Source organism: Pogona vitticeps, chromosome 2 (genome assembly GCF_051106095.1).
Source record: "Pogona vitticeps strain Pit_001003342236 chromosome 2, PviZW2.1, whole genome shotgun sequence".
In the NCBI taxonomy this organism is placed as follows: domain Eukaryota; kingdom Metazoa; phylum Chordata; class Lepidosauria; order Squamata; family Agamidae; genus Pogona; species Pogona vitticeps.
This window is the reverse complement of record NC_135784.1, coordinates 17,318,411-17,338,500: the sequence shown is the minus strand read 5'-3', so window position 1 is coordinate 17,338,500 and position 20,090 is coordinate 17,318,411. Positions and strand designations below refer to the sequence as shown.

The following is a 20,090-nucleotide window of genomic DNA, read 5'->3' as shown; positions in this document are numbered from 1 at the left end:
GTTCTCAAGTCAAGACCCCACTGTATTTCTTTTTGCATCTTAAAATTCACTTGTAACTAAATCATTAAATGTTACTGTTTTTTCGGACATTTCATTTTCTTGCAATTGAATTTTATTTTCAGGGGTCATTGGATATAAGTGTCTTGAATGAATGAATGAATGAATGAATGAATGAATGAATGAATGAATGAATGAATGAATGAATAAGAAAGATATCACCGTGGGGAGGGGGGCAATGATAACTTCCTCAATGGCTCAAGGAGGCGTTTCTTTCAAAAAGGTTAAGAACCACTGTCCTACAGCACCACAATTCAAATGCATCTATTCTTCAGCAGTTGGCTTTCTTAATGGTCCAGCTCTCACTTCCATACATCGCTACTGGAAAAACCATTGCTTTGACTATGCTGACCTTTGTTGGCAAGGTGATGTCTCTGCTTTTTAAGATGCTGTCTAGGTTTGTCATCACTTTGCTCCCAAGAAGCAGACGTCTTTTGATTTCATGGCGGCTGTATTCCCCTTCAATTTGGCAGAAGGTGATGGGACCAGTAGCCATGGTCTTAAAGTTTTTTTTAATGTTGAGCTTCAGACCATTTTTGGTGCGCTCCTTTCACCCTCCTCTTCTCTTTCTGCTATTAGAGTGGTATCATCTGCATATCTGAGGTTGTTGATATTTCTTCCGGCAATCTTAATTCCGGCTTGGGATTCATCCAATCCTGCCTTCACGTGATGTATTCTTCATATAAGCTAAATAAGCAGAAAGACAATATACAGCCTTGTCGTACGCCTTTCCCAATTTTGAACCAATCAGTTGTTCCATATCCAGTTCTAACTGCTGCTTCCTGTCCCACATATAGATTTCTCATGAGATAGATAGGGTGGTCAGGCACTCCCATTTCTTTAAGAACTGGTCATAGTTTTCGAGAAAGCTTTCACGGCTGGGATCTAATAGTTGTTGTGAGTGCTGTCCTCTGAAGATGCCGGCCACAGAGACTGGCAAACGTTAGGAAGAACAACCTTCAGAACACGGCCAAAGAGCCCGAAAAACCCGCAACAACCATCCTCCAAGACTTTCTCGGAAAAAAAAGGGCCAAAGAAGAGGACAGCATTAGATGTGTAAAAGAAAACTTTCACACTGAGGATTCTATTCTATTCTTAGGTATGAAGGCACTGTGTGCAAATGTATAAGGCATCAAAAACATGGCTTAGATTAGAGGACTTTCTAATTCTGCTTCCTCAGTATAAACCAGATTCTGTTTCTGTATTAAATAAATTCCAATCTCAGCTCAGTTCACCAATTTTAAAATGAACTTAGCTGTTCTATCCTTACATTTTTCTTCAAACAGGAGGGAAAAGAAACTTCTGCTTTAGCCCATCCCTCTCACCCATCCCCATGGGGATATTCTCGCTGTTCCATTATGAAATTCTTCCTTTTCAAAGTGGTGCCTTGCCAGAATCCCCTAAAGAGTGGGAGACATTTGGTCTTCCAGATCCTGATGAACCACGGCTCCAACCATATCTCCTCGTTAGCCAGGCTGGCTTTCACTGATGGGAGATGGAGTTCAACCACTTACCAGAATTCCCCGGCTCTCTCTTAACATTTCCCAAGCGGTTGGATGACTTGTGGTCTTGTTGTGACTCAGAAATGTGATTTTGTTCATGGTCAGTGCAGATAACATCAGGCATGGAAGGAGAGGCCACGATCCTCCAGTTCTCTTCCATGACTTCCCTGTGGAGGGCCCTTTGGTCAGGATCCAGCAGCGCCCACTCCTCCTGGGTGAAACCTACCGCCACCTCTTCAAAGGTCACTGGACACTGGATGGAAGGGGAAAAAAGAATATCTTTCTCACAGAAATACATGCTATCATGAGCCAAATAATTAAATAAGAGGTGCTCTCAGATCCCTGTTCCTGTATGAACCAGTCTGTGAATAAATATCAATACATGTTTCAATTTTGATTTCTCCCACATTCAAATGCATTATTTCTCAATTTCTTCCCAGATAACACCTGAATAAATCCATGAATGTTTGGAACCTTTCCTCTAAAACATATTACAGAGAAACACTCCCCCTTCCTTCCCAGAAAGGCAAGCTGGGAACAGTCAAGCTGCTCCCGGCACGACCTCCTAGAGATCCTTCTCTCACCTCTTCTGCTTTCGTTCCATCATCTGGGAGAAGGGATGGCTCCGCACACACTGCCAGCGTCATTCCAACCCCTGCAAGAGATAGGAGTGAGGTGGAAAACCAGCTGTATGCAGCATGTCTTGGACAACAGGATTATAATCCTAAAATCAAAGTAACATCCCAATCAAAGACACAGGATGGCCCTTGTAAGACAGTGTGGTTTAGTGGGTCAGGTGTTGGACTGGAACTTGGGAGATGCCGTTTCTAGTCTCCCCTGAGCCATGAAAGTCACAAGGTGCCTTCTAAAGTTCTACTTCCTAAGCCTGACCCAACAAGTCGGGATGTTTTAGCAGAAGCAGAGGGATTCCAGAAGAGATGTGCAAGATCATGAACACACTGGAGGATATGAGGAGAAACTCTAAATGTCAGCAAATTATGCTGCTTAAAGCACTCTCTTGGCAATTTAATTCTGCAGGCTTTACATTGCCCTCCTCTCAGTGAGTTGGACATTCCATTTACAAACCTTGGAAGGATGGAAGGCTGAGTTCGTCTGGAGTTGGCTACTTAAGCAGGTGAGATCAAACGCAGACCATGAGCAGAGTTTTGACTGCAGAACTACACATTAATCACTGCACCGCAAGGGCAAGATTTATCCTATCCTGGTTCTGTATTTTAAATGTTCCAATGTCATTTAAGTGAAACATATCTCTCCTTATTTGCCAGTCTAGCCATGTATCAAGAGGCTGTTTTTACCTACCAATTCTTCAACTGCTGACTCTTGAAACACATTTTGTATATGGAGAAAAGTGTGGTGGTTAATGCTTTCCTCCCACTCTCAAAACTCAAAGAAACATAAATGCAACCATGGATGTCTTGAAGCTTTCCGAAAAGGAGATCAAGTTGAAAAGCAGCTGGCCTCCCAGCACCAGACCTTACCCAGCAAGGTGGCCCCTCCATCCCTTGCTCTCTTCTCCAGGGGAGCCTCTTCTTCTGCAGGGAAATGTGACTGAACATCAAGAGACAGATCTTGGACCTCAAAGAGAAACAGAAGTCTAAGAAGGATGCAAAAATCTGCATTCATGGGGTTGGAATAGAGGCCGCACACGGCCACTGCAGCCACCCCCACCTTACATTTCGTTTTGTGGGTTGGGAGTGTGACAGGGACACCTGAGCTATCCGCCCTCCCTGTGGACCTGATGGAGACCCAAGCATGTGTGTGTGTGTGTGTGTGTGTGTGTGTGCGCGCGCGCATACGTGTGCGTAGGCTGGAACCATGTTGTGGGAGCCTGGATTAAAGGAGGAGAAGGAAGGAAGGAGAACACCCATCATCCTCAGGATTTGAAGGCTGCGTCTGAAGAGCAAGTCCCCATATTTTGTGCCCTGGGGAAAAAGGCAATTTGTTTACCAAAAGAATGAGGATGTGAGAGGGGCCCATAGATCTTTGGCCTGTGAGGATCACTGACCCCCATGGAGACCCCAGAGGCCAGCCAGGTACCCGGGCCCTACACCGATCCAAACGGAGGAGCTGCAGGAGGAAGCCCGATAAGGAATGCCTGTGGTGGAGGCAGTAAGGACTTCAAGGGAGAAAGGAGCCTGTGAGTGCCCACCAGGACAAGCTCTCCCTAAAGGGAAGGAACTGGCTGGAGTCAGTGCTGAAGAGAAAAGCCCAGCCACAGAGGATGGAGGGTTCTTGCCAAAGGAAGGGAACTCGGGCTCAGACAAAGACTGAACTGGGCAGGGAGTTAGTGAAGCCAACTCTGCTTCCCGGTGGACGGTTGGGATGGAGTGTATCCGACACCCAACCTATTTTTGTAGCCTCTTCCCTTACGTTCATAAAATCAAGAACAGACCCCATGCAACCAGAGACCCAGGAGCTCCTTCCTACCAAAAAAGCTCTCTCCTGCGTTGGAGCAGCAGCAATCACAATAAAACATGTCTCCTTTGGAAACAAATCAAGGTGAATAATCCTAATGAGTTTTCCCATCAACAGAAATAGAATTTACCATATTTTTCTGTTGATAAGACGTTTTGATATATAAAACAGCCCCCAGTTTTCTAAAGGCAAATTTCAAAATTTGCTCGCTGCTTTCCCCGCCACTTCCTAAGCCTGGGGCTTACAAAAGGAGGAGGAAAGCAGCGATCAAAGCATAGCATGATATGTTTGATTCCTTCTGCCTGCCACTTGTTTTTGTTCTCTCCTCAGTTTACTTCCATGTATAAGACGACCCTCAATTTTTAGTCTAAAGGTTTTAGAAAAAAGGATCATCTTCTAGACGAACAAAAAGGGACGTCTAATTTCAATGGAACAGCAACCAAACTGGCCATGGATGCAGGCTTTATAAGAGTACGTGGGGGCTCAGAGAAAATGCTGTCTCACCTTCTCCTCTTCCTGCCTCTTCTCCTCGGCCTGACTCAGGAGGAAGCCTTCGGCCAGGGCCACCGCCTGGGAACTGGTCTCCGCTCCACATTCCCTCACCCAGCTGGACATCTCCGGGGGAAGGATGGCCAGGAACTGCTCCAGGATCACCAGGTCCAGGATCTGAGCCTTGGTGTGCCTTTCTGGCTTCAGCCACCGATGGCAGAGACCGTGGAGTTGGCTGCAAGCTTCTCGGGGCCCTTCCGCTTCCTCATAGGAAAACTGCCTGAAGAGCTGGCACTGTATGTCTGAGCCAACAACATCTTCATACAGCGAACTGTGCAACTTTCTTCCCATGAATTCCTCACTGCTTCCCCTCTTGATGGAAGGGAAGCCAACTGAACCTTGCTCATCCATTTTCTCAGGCCCCACTCGTACTCTGTAAAATCATTGAAGAATATTATTAGTAATTATTATACCACACTATATCACATCCATGAAGAGTACCTCTTGTCCCTGAAGGAAATAAAATAAATAAATAAATAAATGCAGGAGAAAGCCAAGGATAAAATGGAAGTTAGAACCTTGAGCGTCTTCCTTCCGCTGAGAGTTACACACCCTTTCTTTCTACTTCACCGAGAATCAGAAGATTGAGCATCTGCCCCCCCCTTGAATATTTTCTCTTTGTACTCACATCAGGATATTGTGGAACAGTCGTTAAACTGCAATCCTGCAGTCAAGACTTTGCTCACAACCTGAGTTGGATCCCAGCAGGCTCAGATTGCCGCCTCAAGGTTGACTTAGCCTTTCAGCCTTCCGAGGTCAACTGAGTAGCCAGGTCATGAAGGGGCAATGTCTACCCTATATCATTAGCTTGTAAACCACTGAAAGAGTATTTCAAGTACAGTGGTGCCCCGCATAACAAGCGCTTCGTTTAACGACGAATCCACATAGCGATTGAGTTCAAAAGTGATCGCATTATAATGTTTTAAATGGGAAAAAATCGCTTTGCGATGATCGGTAAGCTGTTTTGCTTACCAATTATCGCATAATGATGTTTTCCCAACAGCTGATCGACAGTTCCAAAATGGCCACTGGGTAAACAAAATGGTCGCCTGCTGTGTTTTCGCGCCCATTCCTCACTTACCGGGCAGCGAAAATGGCAGCCGTATGGAGGATTTTTGCATAACGGTGAGTTTTTTGCCCATAGGAACGCATTAAACGTGTTTTAATGCAATCCTATGGGCTTCTTTGTTTTGTATAGTGACGAATCCACATAGCGACGATTTTTCCGGGGACCACTGTACTGTGGGGTGGTATATAAGCAGCACCTTTTGCTTTTGCCTTCTCCGTGATTCCTTTCACCACAAGCTTTTTTTTACACCAAACAAACATAATATTTGTTTTTGTGAAAAATTTCCTTTGATTAAAAAATTCTTTTTTGAATTTTATCGGTCAATCCATTTCTGGTTCTTAATGGACAACTGATAATTCATAATGGCTACTACACATCCCCATAAATGCCCAGTTCGTCCTTTTTCAAATGTTTTCAAATCTTTCTTGCAACACCTCTTTCGGATTTTGCAAGAGGTTCAGTTCTTAGTTAGTTCCCCATCCCAGCTGCCCGACAGAAAGGGAACAGAGAGGACGCAGAGGGCAGGAATCCATTTCTGAGGGGTCTCCCAGGAGGGTCGTGATTTTTAGGTCTTTCTTCCTCCCTTTTCCATATTTTGCAGGGCTGGCCCTACTTCTAGGAAAAAAACAACTAAGTCCTCCAGCCTTTCTTTTCTTGTTGGGGATCCCCGCTGTCTCCCCATTTCTCTGATTTAGGAATTTTCAAAATATTAAAGCCATATCAAAACCCTAGAAAAAAGGGGGCCCCTGTCCTATGGGCAATGGGGGGTTCCTTTCCGTCTGTCCAGAGAGCGCCGCGGGGTCGCGGGCAGAGGCGCCGGGTGGGGGGAGGCCCTCCCTCTAGGAAAAAACTAAGTCCTCCGGCCTTTCTATTCCCAGCTGTCTCCCCCTTTGTCTGACTGAGGAATTTTCAAAAACTTCTGGAAATCGTGAAGCCATATCAAAAGACTTTCATAAAAAGAAAAACCTAGGAAAAAAGGGGCCCCCTGTCTGTCCGTCCAGAGAGTGCCGGGTGGGGGGGGGGGGGAGAGCTCGCTTTCTGCTTCAGGCAGCCCAGGAGGAGGAGGACTCTCCTTCCTTCCTTCCTCCCTCCCGTCTTTCCTTCCTTCCTTCCTCCCTCCGAGTCGCCCTGCCAGCCTCTCCCCCGGACTCGGCCTCTCCCTGAAAGGCTCCAAATGCCTGAAAGGCTCCAAATGCCTGAAAAAGGCTCCCCTCGAAGCCTCTCCCACCTCAGGAGGAAGGAAAGTGGCTCAACCCCTCACCTTGCTCTATTTCTGGTTAGGGAAACCACTGCTCCTGTTGTCTCTCACATATATATTTTTCAAAGTGTCCCAGCATTCCTTAGCTGAAGTTAAACATGGTTCATCCCAGCATCCTCTAGCAAAGCATTTGTAGGATCCCATTCCACCCCTCACCTTGGCGGGGATCCTCCCCTCGAGGAGGTGCCTCCCTCCCTCCCTCGGCCGGGCTGGATTGGGGGGGCAGAGAAAGACAGACTTTGGGGTCCCCCCACCCCAAGGGGGCTCCTCTGCCACCCTCTCCGGAGGGGCTCGGCTTCACCCCCCCCCCCCCGAAAAGGGCCAGGCAGGGAGCTCAGCTCGCCCGGGAAGGGAAACGCCGCCCAGGAACCCCTGGAAGGAGCTCAAGCCCCCGTTTCTCTCCGGAGGCTGAAAAAAAAGGCACAGGAAGTGGGGGGGTCCTTTTGGGAGAGGACACTTCCTCTGGAGGACTCGCCGCTTCCCCTCTAGGAAGACCAAATCACTGCCTTTAACCCTTAGAGAACAGGGAAAACACGCACTCCCACTTTCTACCTCTCCTGCAACAGGAGCAGGGAAACATCCTTCCCAACAGCATTCATTCAGTTTCGCTCCTCTGGATTTGCACCAATTATCACCTTACCTCTTCCATCACTGTTTCCAAGACAATATGTGTGTGAAATATAATTCATAGACTTAGAAACGAAGAAAGAATTCTGCATTTTAAAAAATGTTCAGGATAAAATCACTCGATATTCTAAGCAACACAGTTCTTACAAAAAAGTTTTAATCTTATTTATTTTTCCTTTAAGATAAGTTCATGAAGTTCTATGCTTCTTCCAATGCCGGGAAAAGTGGAAGACTGTCAGTTATATGGAGTCCAAAAAGGAAGGGGCAGTCTTGATTTAGCAAGACCTGATTGAGGCTGGTAATTATAGGCAGCGATGGGGACTCCAGTCCAGCGACTTCAGTAAATGATAAAAGTAACTAAGTTGCAGTTAAGTCACACTGGTGAGTTGACTCATTTTTTCTCTCTCCAATGATTCAGACTCAACTCAGAACCCACTCCTCCTTTTTTGGGGTGGAAAAAGCTTGTTTTTTAATAGGCACTCAAGACTTGGGACTTGGTAACAAAGACTTGTCAATATCCCTGAGAAAAGCCGGCTCTGGAGGTCATGAAATCACAGGATCTCCTGAAGTCAGAAGTGACGAGACAGAACAGAACAACATCTATATTTGTGCTCAAGGTGGCTTAGAAACATTTAAAAAGAAGAAAAGCACATAAAAAGAAATTGAAATTAACAAAAATAGCAAAAGACACAGAAAAAAAACAGCATAGTGGGTGCCAACATAAATTTTATGTATTGACAATGCAAAAGCCTTTGATTGGGTGGATCACAGCAAACTCTGGCAAGTTCTTAAAGAAATGGGAGTGCCTGACCACCTTATCTATCTCCTGAGAAACCAATATGTGGGACAGGAAGAAACAGTTAGAATTAAAGAACCATGTAATGAGGGTGAAAGAGAAGAGTGTAAAAAACGGTCTGAAACTCAACATCAAAAAAACTAAGATCATGGCCACTGGTCCCATCACCTCCTGGGAAACAGAAGGGGAAGATATGGAGGCAGTGACAAATTTTACTTTCTTGGGCTCCATGATCACTGCAGATGGAGACAGCAGCCACGAAATTAAAAGACGCCTGCTTCTTGGGAGGAAAGCGATGAGAAATCTTGACAGCATCTTAAAAAGCAGAGACATCACCATGCAAACAAAAGTCCGAATAGTCAATGCTATGGTTTTTCCTGTACTGATGTATGGAAGTGAGAGCTGGACCATAAAGAAAGCTGACCACCGAAGAATTGATGCCTTTGAATTGTGGTGCTGGAGGAGGCTCTTGAGAGTCTCCTGGACTGCAAGGAGAACAAACCTATCAATTCTAAAGGAAATCAACCCTGAGTGCTCACTGGAAGGACAGATCCTGAAGCTGAAGCTCCAGTATTTTGGCCATCTCATGAGAAGACTCCTTGGAAAAGACCTAGATGTTGGGAAAGTGTGAAGGCAAGAGGAGAAGGGGATGACAGAGGATGAGATGGTTGGACAGTGTCATCAAAGCAACCAACATGAATTTGACACAACCCCGGAAGGCAGTGAAACACAGGAAGGCCTGGCTTGCTCTGGTCCATGGGGTCACGAAGAGTTGGACACGACTAAACAACGACAATGAAAGGTTCCCCTTGACAATTTGTCCAGTCGTGTCCGACTCTAGGGCGCAGAGTTGATCCCCGTTTCCAAGTCGTAGAGCCAGCGTTTGTCCGAAGACAATCTTCCGTGGTCACATGACCATCGTAACTCTAAACGGAACGTTATGTTTTGTTATGTTTTCACCAATATGGTACCTATTTATCTACTTGCATTTGCATGCTTTCGAACTGCTAGGTTGGCAGGAGCAGGGACAAGCGACGGGAGCTCACTCTGTCACATGGATTTGATCTTACGACTGCAGGTATTTCTGATTTTGCAGCATAACTTCTGCGGTTTAACCTGCAGTGCCACCACAACCTCAACTGCTTCTTAAAATCAGTCAAGAGTAGAAAGAGATGGCAACTTGACAGTGGGTTTTGCAACCTACAAGCAACACACAAGCAGGCCTTTTCCCGCATGACATTTCTGAAACTGTTGGTATTTTTAACAGGCCCTTCCTGAAAAATCTTAACAGGCTCGTAAAAAGCCAGGCAGTCGGTCCCTCAGGCAGGCAGTTCTCAGTCTCTGCAGGTGCTTCAAGAGTTAAAGTCAAGACCGTGAAATCAGCCAGAGCAAGTCTTTCAGGCATGGGGATCATATGATCACAATATCACGGTCCAGTCAGAGGCCACAGGTTGCGCCACTTGAACAGGGCTGCTCTTGTATTCTGTTATTTTAGTTCCGAGATCCCTACCTTTTCCAAAATGCTCACAAGTCTGGTTGAAAGGCTATCTCCACAGCCTCTCACATTAGATTGTGCAGTTGGGCGACCCTAGAGGTAAAGGCAAGGAGGACCATCCCAAGAGGCAGAGGGCGAAGACGGAGGGCGAAAAAGGATTCTGCAAAAGGATTTCCTTTCAAGGGGTGCCCATTCAACTTCCATGAATGAAACCATGCTTCCTGATTATATCAGGCCAAAACAACAAAAGCAGAAATAGCTTTTTCATTCAGAATAACCAGGACAAGTCAGGAGGCACACTTTGTTACGACCAGCTCTCCACCATCCTCTACCATGATTTAGACTGTACAGAAAGAGGAAAATAAGAAATTAGGGAAATTTCATTGTGTCATGAAGTGACCATGGAAAAAAAGTCACCACCATCTCGATTTCTCTAAAACTCCATTAACGAAACAACTGGCGGGCTTTAAACTTTACAGCTGGAAGGATCTCCATGCTGTAAAAGTTAGTCTTAGCCACTAAAAGGAAAGTGGAATTGAGTTAATAGGCGGTACCTATTTATCTATTTGCATTTGCATGGTTTCAAACTGCTAGGTTAGCAGGACCTGGGACAAGCGACGGGAGCTCACTCAGTTGCGTGGATTCGATTTTATGACGGCTGGTCTTCTGACCTTGCAGCCCAGAGGCTTTAACCCGTAGCGCCACCATGTGCCATGAATTGGGGTAGAGATGAAATAAAAGTGAATAGTAAAAACTCATCAATGATTTCACCAACAACGGCAATAATTCTCGTGTGTAGTCTTCCCTTGTCTACATTCTGTGATGAAAATTGGAACTGAAACATTTCCCACATCCCTTGCATTTGTTTGGTTTCTTTCCAGTGTGGATTCTCTCATTCCTCATGATATTCAACTCAGAAAAAGTTTTTAAAAATCCCTGCTGTCCATTTATATAACCGATTTCTTGTGTCCCAGAAGGTGTAAATTCTGAGCAAAATGTTTCCTGGACTCCTGGCATTTATATGATTTCTTTTCAATGTGGACTCGCTGGTGCCTGAGAAGGTGTGAATTCCGAGTATAACATTTCCCACATTCAGGACACTTGTATGGTTTCTCTCCAGGGTGGACTCTCTGGTGAGTCAGAAGGTTTGCATTTTTGGCAAAACTTTTCCCACACTCGTGGCATTTGTAAGGTTTCTCCCTTGTGTGAACTCTCTGGTGTCTCAGAAGGTGTGAACTGCGTTTAAAAGATTTTCCACATTCCTGGCATTTGTATGGTTTCTCTCCAGTGTGGACTCTCTGGTGTCTGAGAAGGTCTGAATTTTGAGCAAAACATTTTCCACATTCCTGGCATTTGTAAGGTTTCTCTCCAGTGTGTACTCTTTGGTGTCCGAGAAGGTGTGAACTCTGGGCAAAGCATTTCCCACATTCTTTGCATTTGTATGGCTTCTCTCCAGTGTGGACTCTCTGGTGTGTCACGAGGTTTGAATTGCGATTAAAAGATTTCCCACACTTCTGGCATTTGTATGGTTTCTCTCCAGTGTGAACTATCTGGTGTCTGAGAAGATCTGAATTTTGGGCAAAATATTTCTTACACTCCTGGCATTTGTACCGTTTCTCTCCAGTGTGGACTCTCCGGTGTCTCAGGAGGTTTGAATTGTGATTAAAAGTTTTCTCACGCTCCTGGCATTTGTGAGTTTTGTCTCCTGTGTGGACTCTCTGGTGTGTCAGAAGGTGTGAACTCCATTTAAAAGATGTTCCACATTCCTGGCATTTGTATGGTTTTTCTTCCGTGTGGACACTCTGGTGAGTCAGAAGGTTTGCATTTTTAGCAAAACGTCTTCCACACTCTTGGCATCTGTATGGTTTCTCTCCAGTGCGAACTCTCTGGTGTCTCAGAAAGTGTGAACTGCGTTTAAAAGATTTTCCACATTCCTGGCATTTGCATGGTTTTTTTCCAATGTGGACTCTCTGGTGTGTCAGGAAGTTTGATTTGCAATTAAATGATTTCCCATACTTCTGGCATTTGTATGGTTTCTCTCCTGTGTGGACTCTCCCGTGTGTCAGGAGGTTTGAATTGTGATTAAAAGATTTTCCACACTCCTGGCATTTGTATGGTTTTTCTTCCGTATGGACACTCTGGTGTGCATGAAGAGTAGAAGGGAAACATTTTCCACATTCCTGGCATTTGTATAGTTTTTCTCCTATGTGGACTCGCTGGTGCACCTGAAGGAAGAAATTCCTGGCAAAACGTTTCCCACATTCCTGACACTGGTATTTTTTTCCTCCTCTGGTGATTTTCTGGTGGTTCGTGAATTGCGGTTCGTTATCCTCGTCTCTTCCAGATGCTTGCTTTTTGAAACATATGTTTGCAGTGCGGACCCTCTTGTGAAGTGCAAGTGCCATCCTTTCCACAAAATATTTCCCACAAGCATTGAATTTATAGGGTTGTCCTCCGGCAGAACTTTCCTGATCTGTTGGAGAAACAACAATCATAAAAAAGAGTCAATCTGAAATGCGAAACAAAAAATCCTCTGGAAGTGGAAAAAGGTCTCTACACAAACCAGAAAGAACAAAAAAGGGAAACAAAGTACAGTGGTGCCCCGCATAGCGACGTTAATCCGTTCCAGGATTAACATCGCTATCCGGAAATATCGCTAAACGGAAAACCCCATAGGAACGCATTAAACTCCATTTAATGCGTTCCTATGGGGCCAAAACTCACCGTTGTGAAGATTCCCCATACAGCCGCCATTTTCGCTGCCTTGGTAAGCAAGGGCAAGGCACGAAAATGCTGCGGGCGGCCATTTTCTTCTTCCGGTGGCCATTTTGGAACCGCCTATCAGCGGTTCCCAAAACATCGCAATGTGAAGATCGGTAAGCAAAACGCTTACCGATCATCGCGATGCAATGTTTTGCCATTCAAAACATCGCAATGCGATTGCATTAGCGATCGCAAAAAACGCGTCGCTATATGGATTCATCGTTAAACGGTGGGCTCGTTAAGCGAGACACCACTGTGTGCAAAAAAGGAGAAATACTGTCGTTTTCCTCCTTCACATCTTTTGATCTTCGGATATGCAGAGGCTGGCATTTTCTTCTCTAGGAAACCTTCTAGTGGTTTTTCACCTGCTGAGGGAAGCAACTTACAACTTAATACAGTGGTGCCTTGCATAGCGATCGCTATGTTTTATGTCGAAATTGCTTTGCGATGAACTTTTTGCGATTGCAAAAGCGACTGCTTTGCGACGTTCCCTATGGGGGAATTTCGCTTTGCAATGATCGATTCCCTGTTTCGCTTACTGGTCATCGGAAAGCAATGATTTTTAACAGCTGATCAGCGGTTTCAAAATGGCCACCGGGTAAACAAAATGGCCACCCGCTGTTTTCTCGGACGGATTCCTCAGTTAAGAGGCACCAGAAATGGCCATGCTATGGAGGATCTTCGCTGAACTGTGAGTTTTAAGCCCATAGCAACACATTAATCATGTTTTAATGTGTTTCTATGGGCTTTTTAATATCGCATAGCGACATTTTCGTTCTGCAGCGATTTTTATGGAACGAATTAACGTCGCAATGTGAGGCACCACTGTAGCCTCATTCCCTTGTTAATGAAACACGGCCATTTTGTTTTCGTCTGCATTCTCATCTGAATCTGGGAATACATATCAATATACCAGTTGCATATTTATACTCCAGTGTTTGAGGAAATGGAAAAGCTTACCCTGGAACGAAATCTTGTCTTAAACTTGCTATGTCCCTTCGTCCCCTATTCCCCCACAAAGAGGTAGGTTAAAGAGTTGGACCTTTGACTTGAAAACTGACTCCACTTTTTTGGCTGGATACGAAACCTAACTCTTGGAAAAAAAACAAATGGAACTAACTACAGTGTGTTCCTCATGCAGTGTGGTGCCCCTTTCTCCACAACAGGAAGAGAAAATAAGCCAACAACATGGGGTGCAATTATATACCAAACCACATCCACCTTCTACCCAGCACCACAAAAAAGAACTCCACGTGGACTCCAGAAGGATGAAAGAAAGAGCTGGACTTTTATACTGAATGTTTTTATCACCGTGCTGGACCTGAGGTAATCAAGGAACATGAAAAAAACCCTGCCATGCTTGCACAGACTAACATGGCTACCAGAACTACTTACTCATGCATAAGCACCCTTGAGGAGAGGCAATTATAAAACTATCATCTTCACCCCATATTTACCACTATTCATTGTTCACTTGGGTAGAAAGAACTACCGTTTCATACAATCAGTTAATAAAAACCATACGCAAAACATTGTATTTTTTAAAAAAAGGTCTCCATCCTTCCTTTCTTAAGAATAGCATAGACATAACATGGAAAGCTGACATCATCAACCGCTGTACAGTGGCATGTAATTAGCCTCTGTCACTACGGGATCACACTGTTCACTCATATTTAGCCTGATGCCTACCCAGACCACTAAATCCAGGAAACCGTTAAGTCGTGTCCGACTTTTTGTGACCGCATGGACCAGAGCATGACAGGCCCTCCTGTCTTCCACTGCCTCCCAGAGTATGGTCAAGTTCATGTTGGTAGCTTACGTGACACCCTCTCGTCCTCTGTCGTCCCCTTTTCCTCTTGCCTTCACACTTTCCCAACATCAGGGTCTTTTCCAGGGAGTCTTCTCTTCTCATAAGATGGCCAAAGTACTGGAGCCTCAGCTTCAGGATCTCTCCTTCCAGTGAGCACTCAGGGTTGATTTCCTTTAGAATTGATAGGTTTGTTCTCCTTGCAGTCCAGGGGACTCTCAAGAGTCTCCTCCAGCACCACAGTTCAAAAGCATAAGTTCTTCAGCGGTTAGCCTTCTTTATGGTCCAGCTCTCACTTCCATACTTCGCTACCGGAAAAACCATAGCTTTGACGATGCAGGCCTTTGTCAGCAAGGTGATGGCTCTGCTTTTTAAGATGCTGACTATATTTGTCATCGTTTTTCTCCCAAGAAGTAGGCGTCTTTTAATTTCTTGGCTGCATCTAAAATCTGTGTCTAAATTTTTCTCGAACTCTCTGGCTTTCTCCCTAATCCAGTACATCTTACCAATTTGGTTTCTAGTTCCTCTGCCCCTTCGAAATCCAGCTTCTACTTCTGGGAGTTCTCGGTCCACATACTGCTGAAGCCTACCTTGGAGGATTTTGAGCATAATCTTTCTAGTGTGTGAATTGAGTTCAGTTATACGGTAGTTGGAGCATTATTTGGCACTGCCCTTCTTTGGGAATGGGATTTAGACTGATCTTTTCCAATCCGCTGGCCACTGCTGAGTTTACCAAACTTGCTGGCATATTATTTGAAGCACCTTACCGATGTCCTCTTTTAAGATTTTAAATACAGTGGGGTCTGGACTTACGAACGGTTCGACATACGAATGTTTCAACTTACGAACCAATCTCATAGGAATATATGGACTCGACTTACGAACTTAGATTCGAGTTACAAACTCTTTTTTTCCTTTTTTTTTAAAAGCTAAGGTTAAAAGGAAAAAAGAAAAAATATCCCCCTCTAGTGGCAGAAGGCGGAATAGCAGCTGCCCATTAGTTTCTATGGACGAAAAGAGCACATACGGATTAAATGGTTTTCAATGCATTCCTATGGGAAATGCAGATTCGACTTAAGAACTTTTCGACCTGAGAACTGCCTTCCAATACAGATTAAGTTCGTAAGTCGAGACCCCACTGTAGTTCAACTGGAATGCCATCACCTCCACTGGCCTTGTTGTTAGCCATGCTTTCTAAGGCCCACTTGACTTCACTCTCCAGGATGTCTGGCTCAAGGTCAGCAACCACACTACAGTGGAACATCTACTTACAAACTTAATCCGTCCCAGAAAATGTTCGTTAGTTGAAGTTTGTAAGTAGAAGCAAAGTTTCCCATAGGAATGCATTAAAAACCGTTTAATCCATTCCGGCAGTTTTTCCTTCTTATCTAGAAGCGCCATAGGAACTAATGCAAAGCCGGTTAATCCGTCCTCTACAATTAGGGTGAGAATTTTTCTTCTTTTGACCTAAGATGAACTTTGATCAAAAAAAGGGCAGGAAAGGAGGGAGGGGGAAGGAACACCTTCTAAACAGAACACTTTTAAATACAAGCACCTTTTAAAGAAAACCAAGCACCTTTTAGATTAAAAAGGGGCAGGATATCACCTTTTAAAGTTAAACAGAACACCTTTTAAAAAGCCACAGAATCCAGCAAGCATTATTCCAGTACAAAACTCCTCATCACAAAAAGAGAGCATAGAGGCAGAGAGAGATAACACAATGAGTGTGTGGCGGGGGGGTTAAGAGCCTTATGTCTACAGTAGACTCCAGTTTAGAACTCCATTTTAAAGCCTCCTGCCTGCATGCATCAACAGCCAGCAACCATTATGACAGCAAACAGATCCCAAAGAAAAAAAGACTTTGAAGCCACATTTTAAACATAAATATTTAAAATAAAAGAGAGGTCACAGTACACAAACCCTAGGAGCCACAGGAAAAGAGAGTCTAAACTGCATTTTACAGTCTGCCTGCATCAACAACCAGCAACCATTATTACAGCTAACAGATCCACAAAGAAAAAAAAAGAGTTTGGAGTCACATTTTAAACCCACATCATTTTAAAACAACAGAGAGGTCACAGTACACAAACCCTAGAAGCCACAGAAGGCAAAATAAATAAATAAATAAATAAATAAATTTTACATTTTAAAATTACAGTCTAATTTTCACATTTAATTGTAACTTAATATTACAATCTACTTTTCACATTTTAAATCCACACTGCAAGAGCCATCAGGGCACAGAAACATAACCCTGAAACCTAGCCCTACCCCCCCCCCCGAGCTGCAAAAAAACCTCTGCAGTACAGTAAATACAGTGTACTCACTGTATTTAAAAAATGAAAGTAAAAATCCCAAAATCCAAAAACTAAATAAAAAGCAAAAAAACAACAACACAACAGTCCGTACAGTACAGTACCAGGCAGTCTCAAGACTCTCTGCCTATCCATTCTCTAACCGCTTGGATGAGCAATGTTGCAGACAAATAGCATCTTCACTGGCCAACAGTTAACAGAAAGTTCAAATTTCACGCTTTCCCCGCCTCACCCGCATTTTTTGTTCGTATCTTGAAGCTCCATTCACAAGTAGAAGCAAAATTTTGCGAACAGAGTTGGATCGTTCATATGTAGGGACATTCGTAAGTAGAGGTTCCACTGTATCTGTGTTGTCCAGGGATCCAAATCTTCTGGTATAATTCCTCTGTATATTCTTGCCACCTCGTCTTGATGTCTTCACGTTCTGCTAGGTCCCTACCATTTTTGTCCTTTATCATGTCCATTTTTGCACAAAACTTTCCTTTAATATTTCCAATTTTCTTGAACAGGTTTCTAGTTTTTCCCTTTCTATTATTTTCCTCTATTTCTCTGCACTGTTCATTTCAGAAGGCCCTCTTGTCTCTCCTTGCTATTCTTTGGAAGTCGGCATTCCATTTTCTGTAACTTTCCCTATCTCCCTTGCATTTTGTTTCCCTTCTCTTCTCTGCTATTTCTAAGGCCTCGTTGGACAGCCACTTTGATTTCTTGAATTTCCTATTCTTTGGGATCGTTTTTGTTGCTGCCTCCTGTACAATCTTACGAGCCTCCATCCATAGTTCTTCAGGCACTCTGTCCACCAAAACTAGTTCCTTAAATCTCTTCTTCACTTCCACTGCGTATTCATAAGGGATTTGATTTAGATTATAACTGACTAGCCCAGTGGTTTTTCCTACTCTCTTCAGTTTAAGCTTGAATTTTGCTATGAGAAGCTGATGATCAGAGCCACAGTGAGCTCCAGGACTTGTTTTAGCTGACTGTATAGAGCCTCTCCATCTTTGGCTGCAGAGAACAGAATCAATCTGATTTCAGTATTGCCCATCTGGTGATGTCCACGTGTAGAGTCGCCTCTTGTGTTGTTGAAAACAAGTGTTTGTGACGACCAGCTTGTTCTCTTGACAAAACTCTATTCGCCTTGGCCCTGCTTCGTTTTGAACTCCGAGATCAAACTTACCTATTGTTCCTTTTATCTCTTAACTCCCTACTTTAGCATTCCAACCCCCTAGAATGAGAAGAACATCTTTGGTATTAGTTCTAGAAGGCGTTGTAAGTCTTCACAGAATCGGTCAGTTTCAGTCTCTTCAGAATCGGTGGTTGGTGCTTAAACTTGGATTACTGTGATGTTGAAAGATCTGCCTTGGATTCGTATTGAAATCATTTTATCACATTTGAGGTTGTATCTCAGTACAGCTTTTCTCACTCTTTTTTTTTTTTTACTATGAGGGCTACTCCATTTCTTCTACAGGATTCTTGCCCACAGTGTTCCTGTTTGACCGCATCCAGCTTCCCAAGGTTCATACATCTTACATTCCAGGATCCTATGCTGGATTTTTCTTTGCAGCATCGGAATTTCCTTTCACTTCTAGGCACATCCACCACTGAGCCTCCTTTCAGGTTTAGCCCAACCACTTCATTAGCTCTGGAGCTACTTGTACTTGTCCTCCACTCTTCTTCAGCACGATGCTGGATGCCTTCTGAACGGAGGGCTCATCTTCCAGCATCATATCTTTTAGCCTTTTGTTTCTATCCATGGAATATTCTTCGCAAAGATACTGGAGTGGCTTGCCAATTCCTGCTCCAGATGGATCACCTTTAGTCAGAACTCCCCACTATGACCTGTCCAGCTTGGGTGTCTCTGCATGGCACAGCCCATAGCTTGTCTGAATTACTCAAGCCCCTTCGCCACGCACGACAAGGCAGCAATCTATAAAGGGGGCAATCACAATTGCTCCACTTTAAAGGATCAGGCCACTGCAGAATTCTTCAACAATCTTATTCCTTTTTTTGTATTAAGTTTTCAGTTTGCCTTCTAAAGCTTTTATTATAAAGTCCAGTGGCCATTCTTGCACTCTGTTGTTTGGGATCTGCACTTAGCACATGCACCAAGGCAGTGGCTTTCTTACCATCACACACTTGGACATCTTCTCTTCTTATTCTGTTCATTTCCTCTTTATAAAGAGTCAGCTGCTCAGCTGTGCAAATAGAGGGAGATACCAGCAGAATTTAGCCACTAAAGAAATTGGAAATGCTAAACTTACGAATGAGACAGCAACGAGAAGCAGACAATTGTTTTATTACAATTCTTTGTTTCTGATCTTTGGTTTTATAATAGCAGCATTTGTGTAATCGTTTAACTTTTGATATTTCACAGTACATTCTAGAGCAGCAATGCCACAGGTGCCATACAGATCCCATTCTGCCAACACGTGAGCATAAGTCGCAAGATCGCTACTTCCCCCCCACCCCCCGCACAGCCAAACGCTAGAAGGCAGTGGCAGCCTCAGTGCTGGCGATTCAGGAGGCAAATCTGGTGTGGGGTCTCAAGGCACCTCCGTGTCGGGATTCCCCCTTCCACTGCCGCTTCCGTTTCCACAGTCGAAACTTCCGGTTCGTTAGCCAGGCTGGCTTTGACTGATGGGAGATGGAGTCCAACCACTTACCAGAATTCCCCGGCTCTCTCTCTACATTTCCCAAGCGGTCGGATGACTTGTGGTCTTGCTGTGGCTCAGAAATGCGATTTTGTTCATCGTCAGTGCAGGCAATATCAGGCATGGAAGGGGAGGCCACGATCCTCCAGTTCTCTTCCATGACTTCCCTGTGGAGGGCCCTTTGGTCAGGATCCAGCAGCGCCCACTCCTCCTGGGTGAAACCTACCGCCACCTCTTCAAAAGTCACTGGATACTGGATGGAAGGGGAAAAAAGCGTATGTTTCTCACAGATATACAGACAAACATGAGCCAAATGATTAAATAAGATGAAATTCATTCAGATTCCTGTAACTGTATGAACATGTACATGTGAATATGGATGAATACGTTTTTCAATTTTCATTTCTACCACATTCAAATTCATTATTTCTCAACTTCTTCCCAGATAACAACTTAAGAATCTTTGAAACCTTTCCTCTAAAACATATTACAGCGAAACACTCCCCCTTCCTTCCCAGAAAGGCAAGCTGGGGAAAAAACAGTCAGGCTGCTCCCTGCCCGACCTCCTACAGATCCTTCTCTCACCTCTTCTGCTTTCGCTCCATCATCTGGGAGAAGGGATGGCTCCGCACACACTGCCAGCATCATTCCAACCCCTGCAAGAGACAGACGTGAGGTGGAGAACCAGCTGCATGCAGCATGTCTTGGACAACAGGATTAAAATCCTAAAATCAAAGTGACATCCCAACCAAAGGCACAGGACGGCCCTTG

The 20,090-nt window shown here is 44.4% G+C and overlaps 1 protein-coding gene across 25 annotated transcripts in view; it reads right to left on the bottom strand.

Annotated features, from left to right (window-relative positions):
• Window positions 1-20,090, bottom strand: part of LOC110071305 (uncharacterized) — a 204,317-nt gene that overhangs the window by 125,607 nt on the left and 58,620 nt on the right. For 2 of the 25 annotated variants that reach the window (XM_078388030.1, XM_078388027.1), the window contains exons 3-4: window positions 2,144-2,214; window positions 1,572-1,812 (exon numbers count right to left, since the gene is read on the bottom strand). The exons of 15 other annotated variants lie outside the window; for them this stretch is intronic. In XM_078388030.1, coding sequence (XP_078244156.1) covers window positions 1,572-1,812; window positions 2,144-2,214 — 312 coding nt within the window. 8 more of the 25 variants (XM_078388048.1, XM_078388028.1, XM_078388029.1 and 5 more) reach the window with 7 other exon arrangements.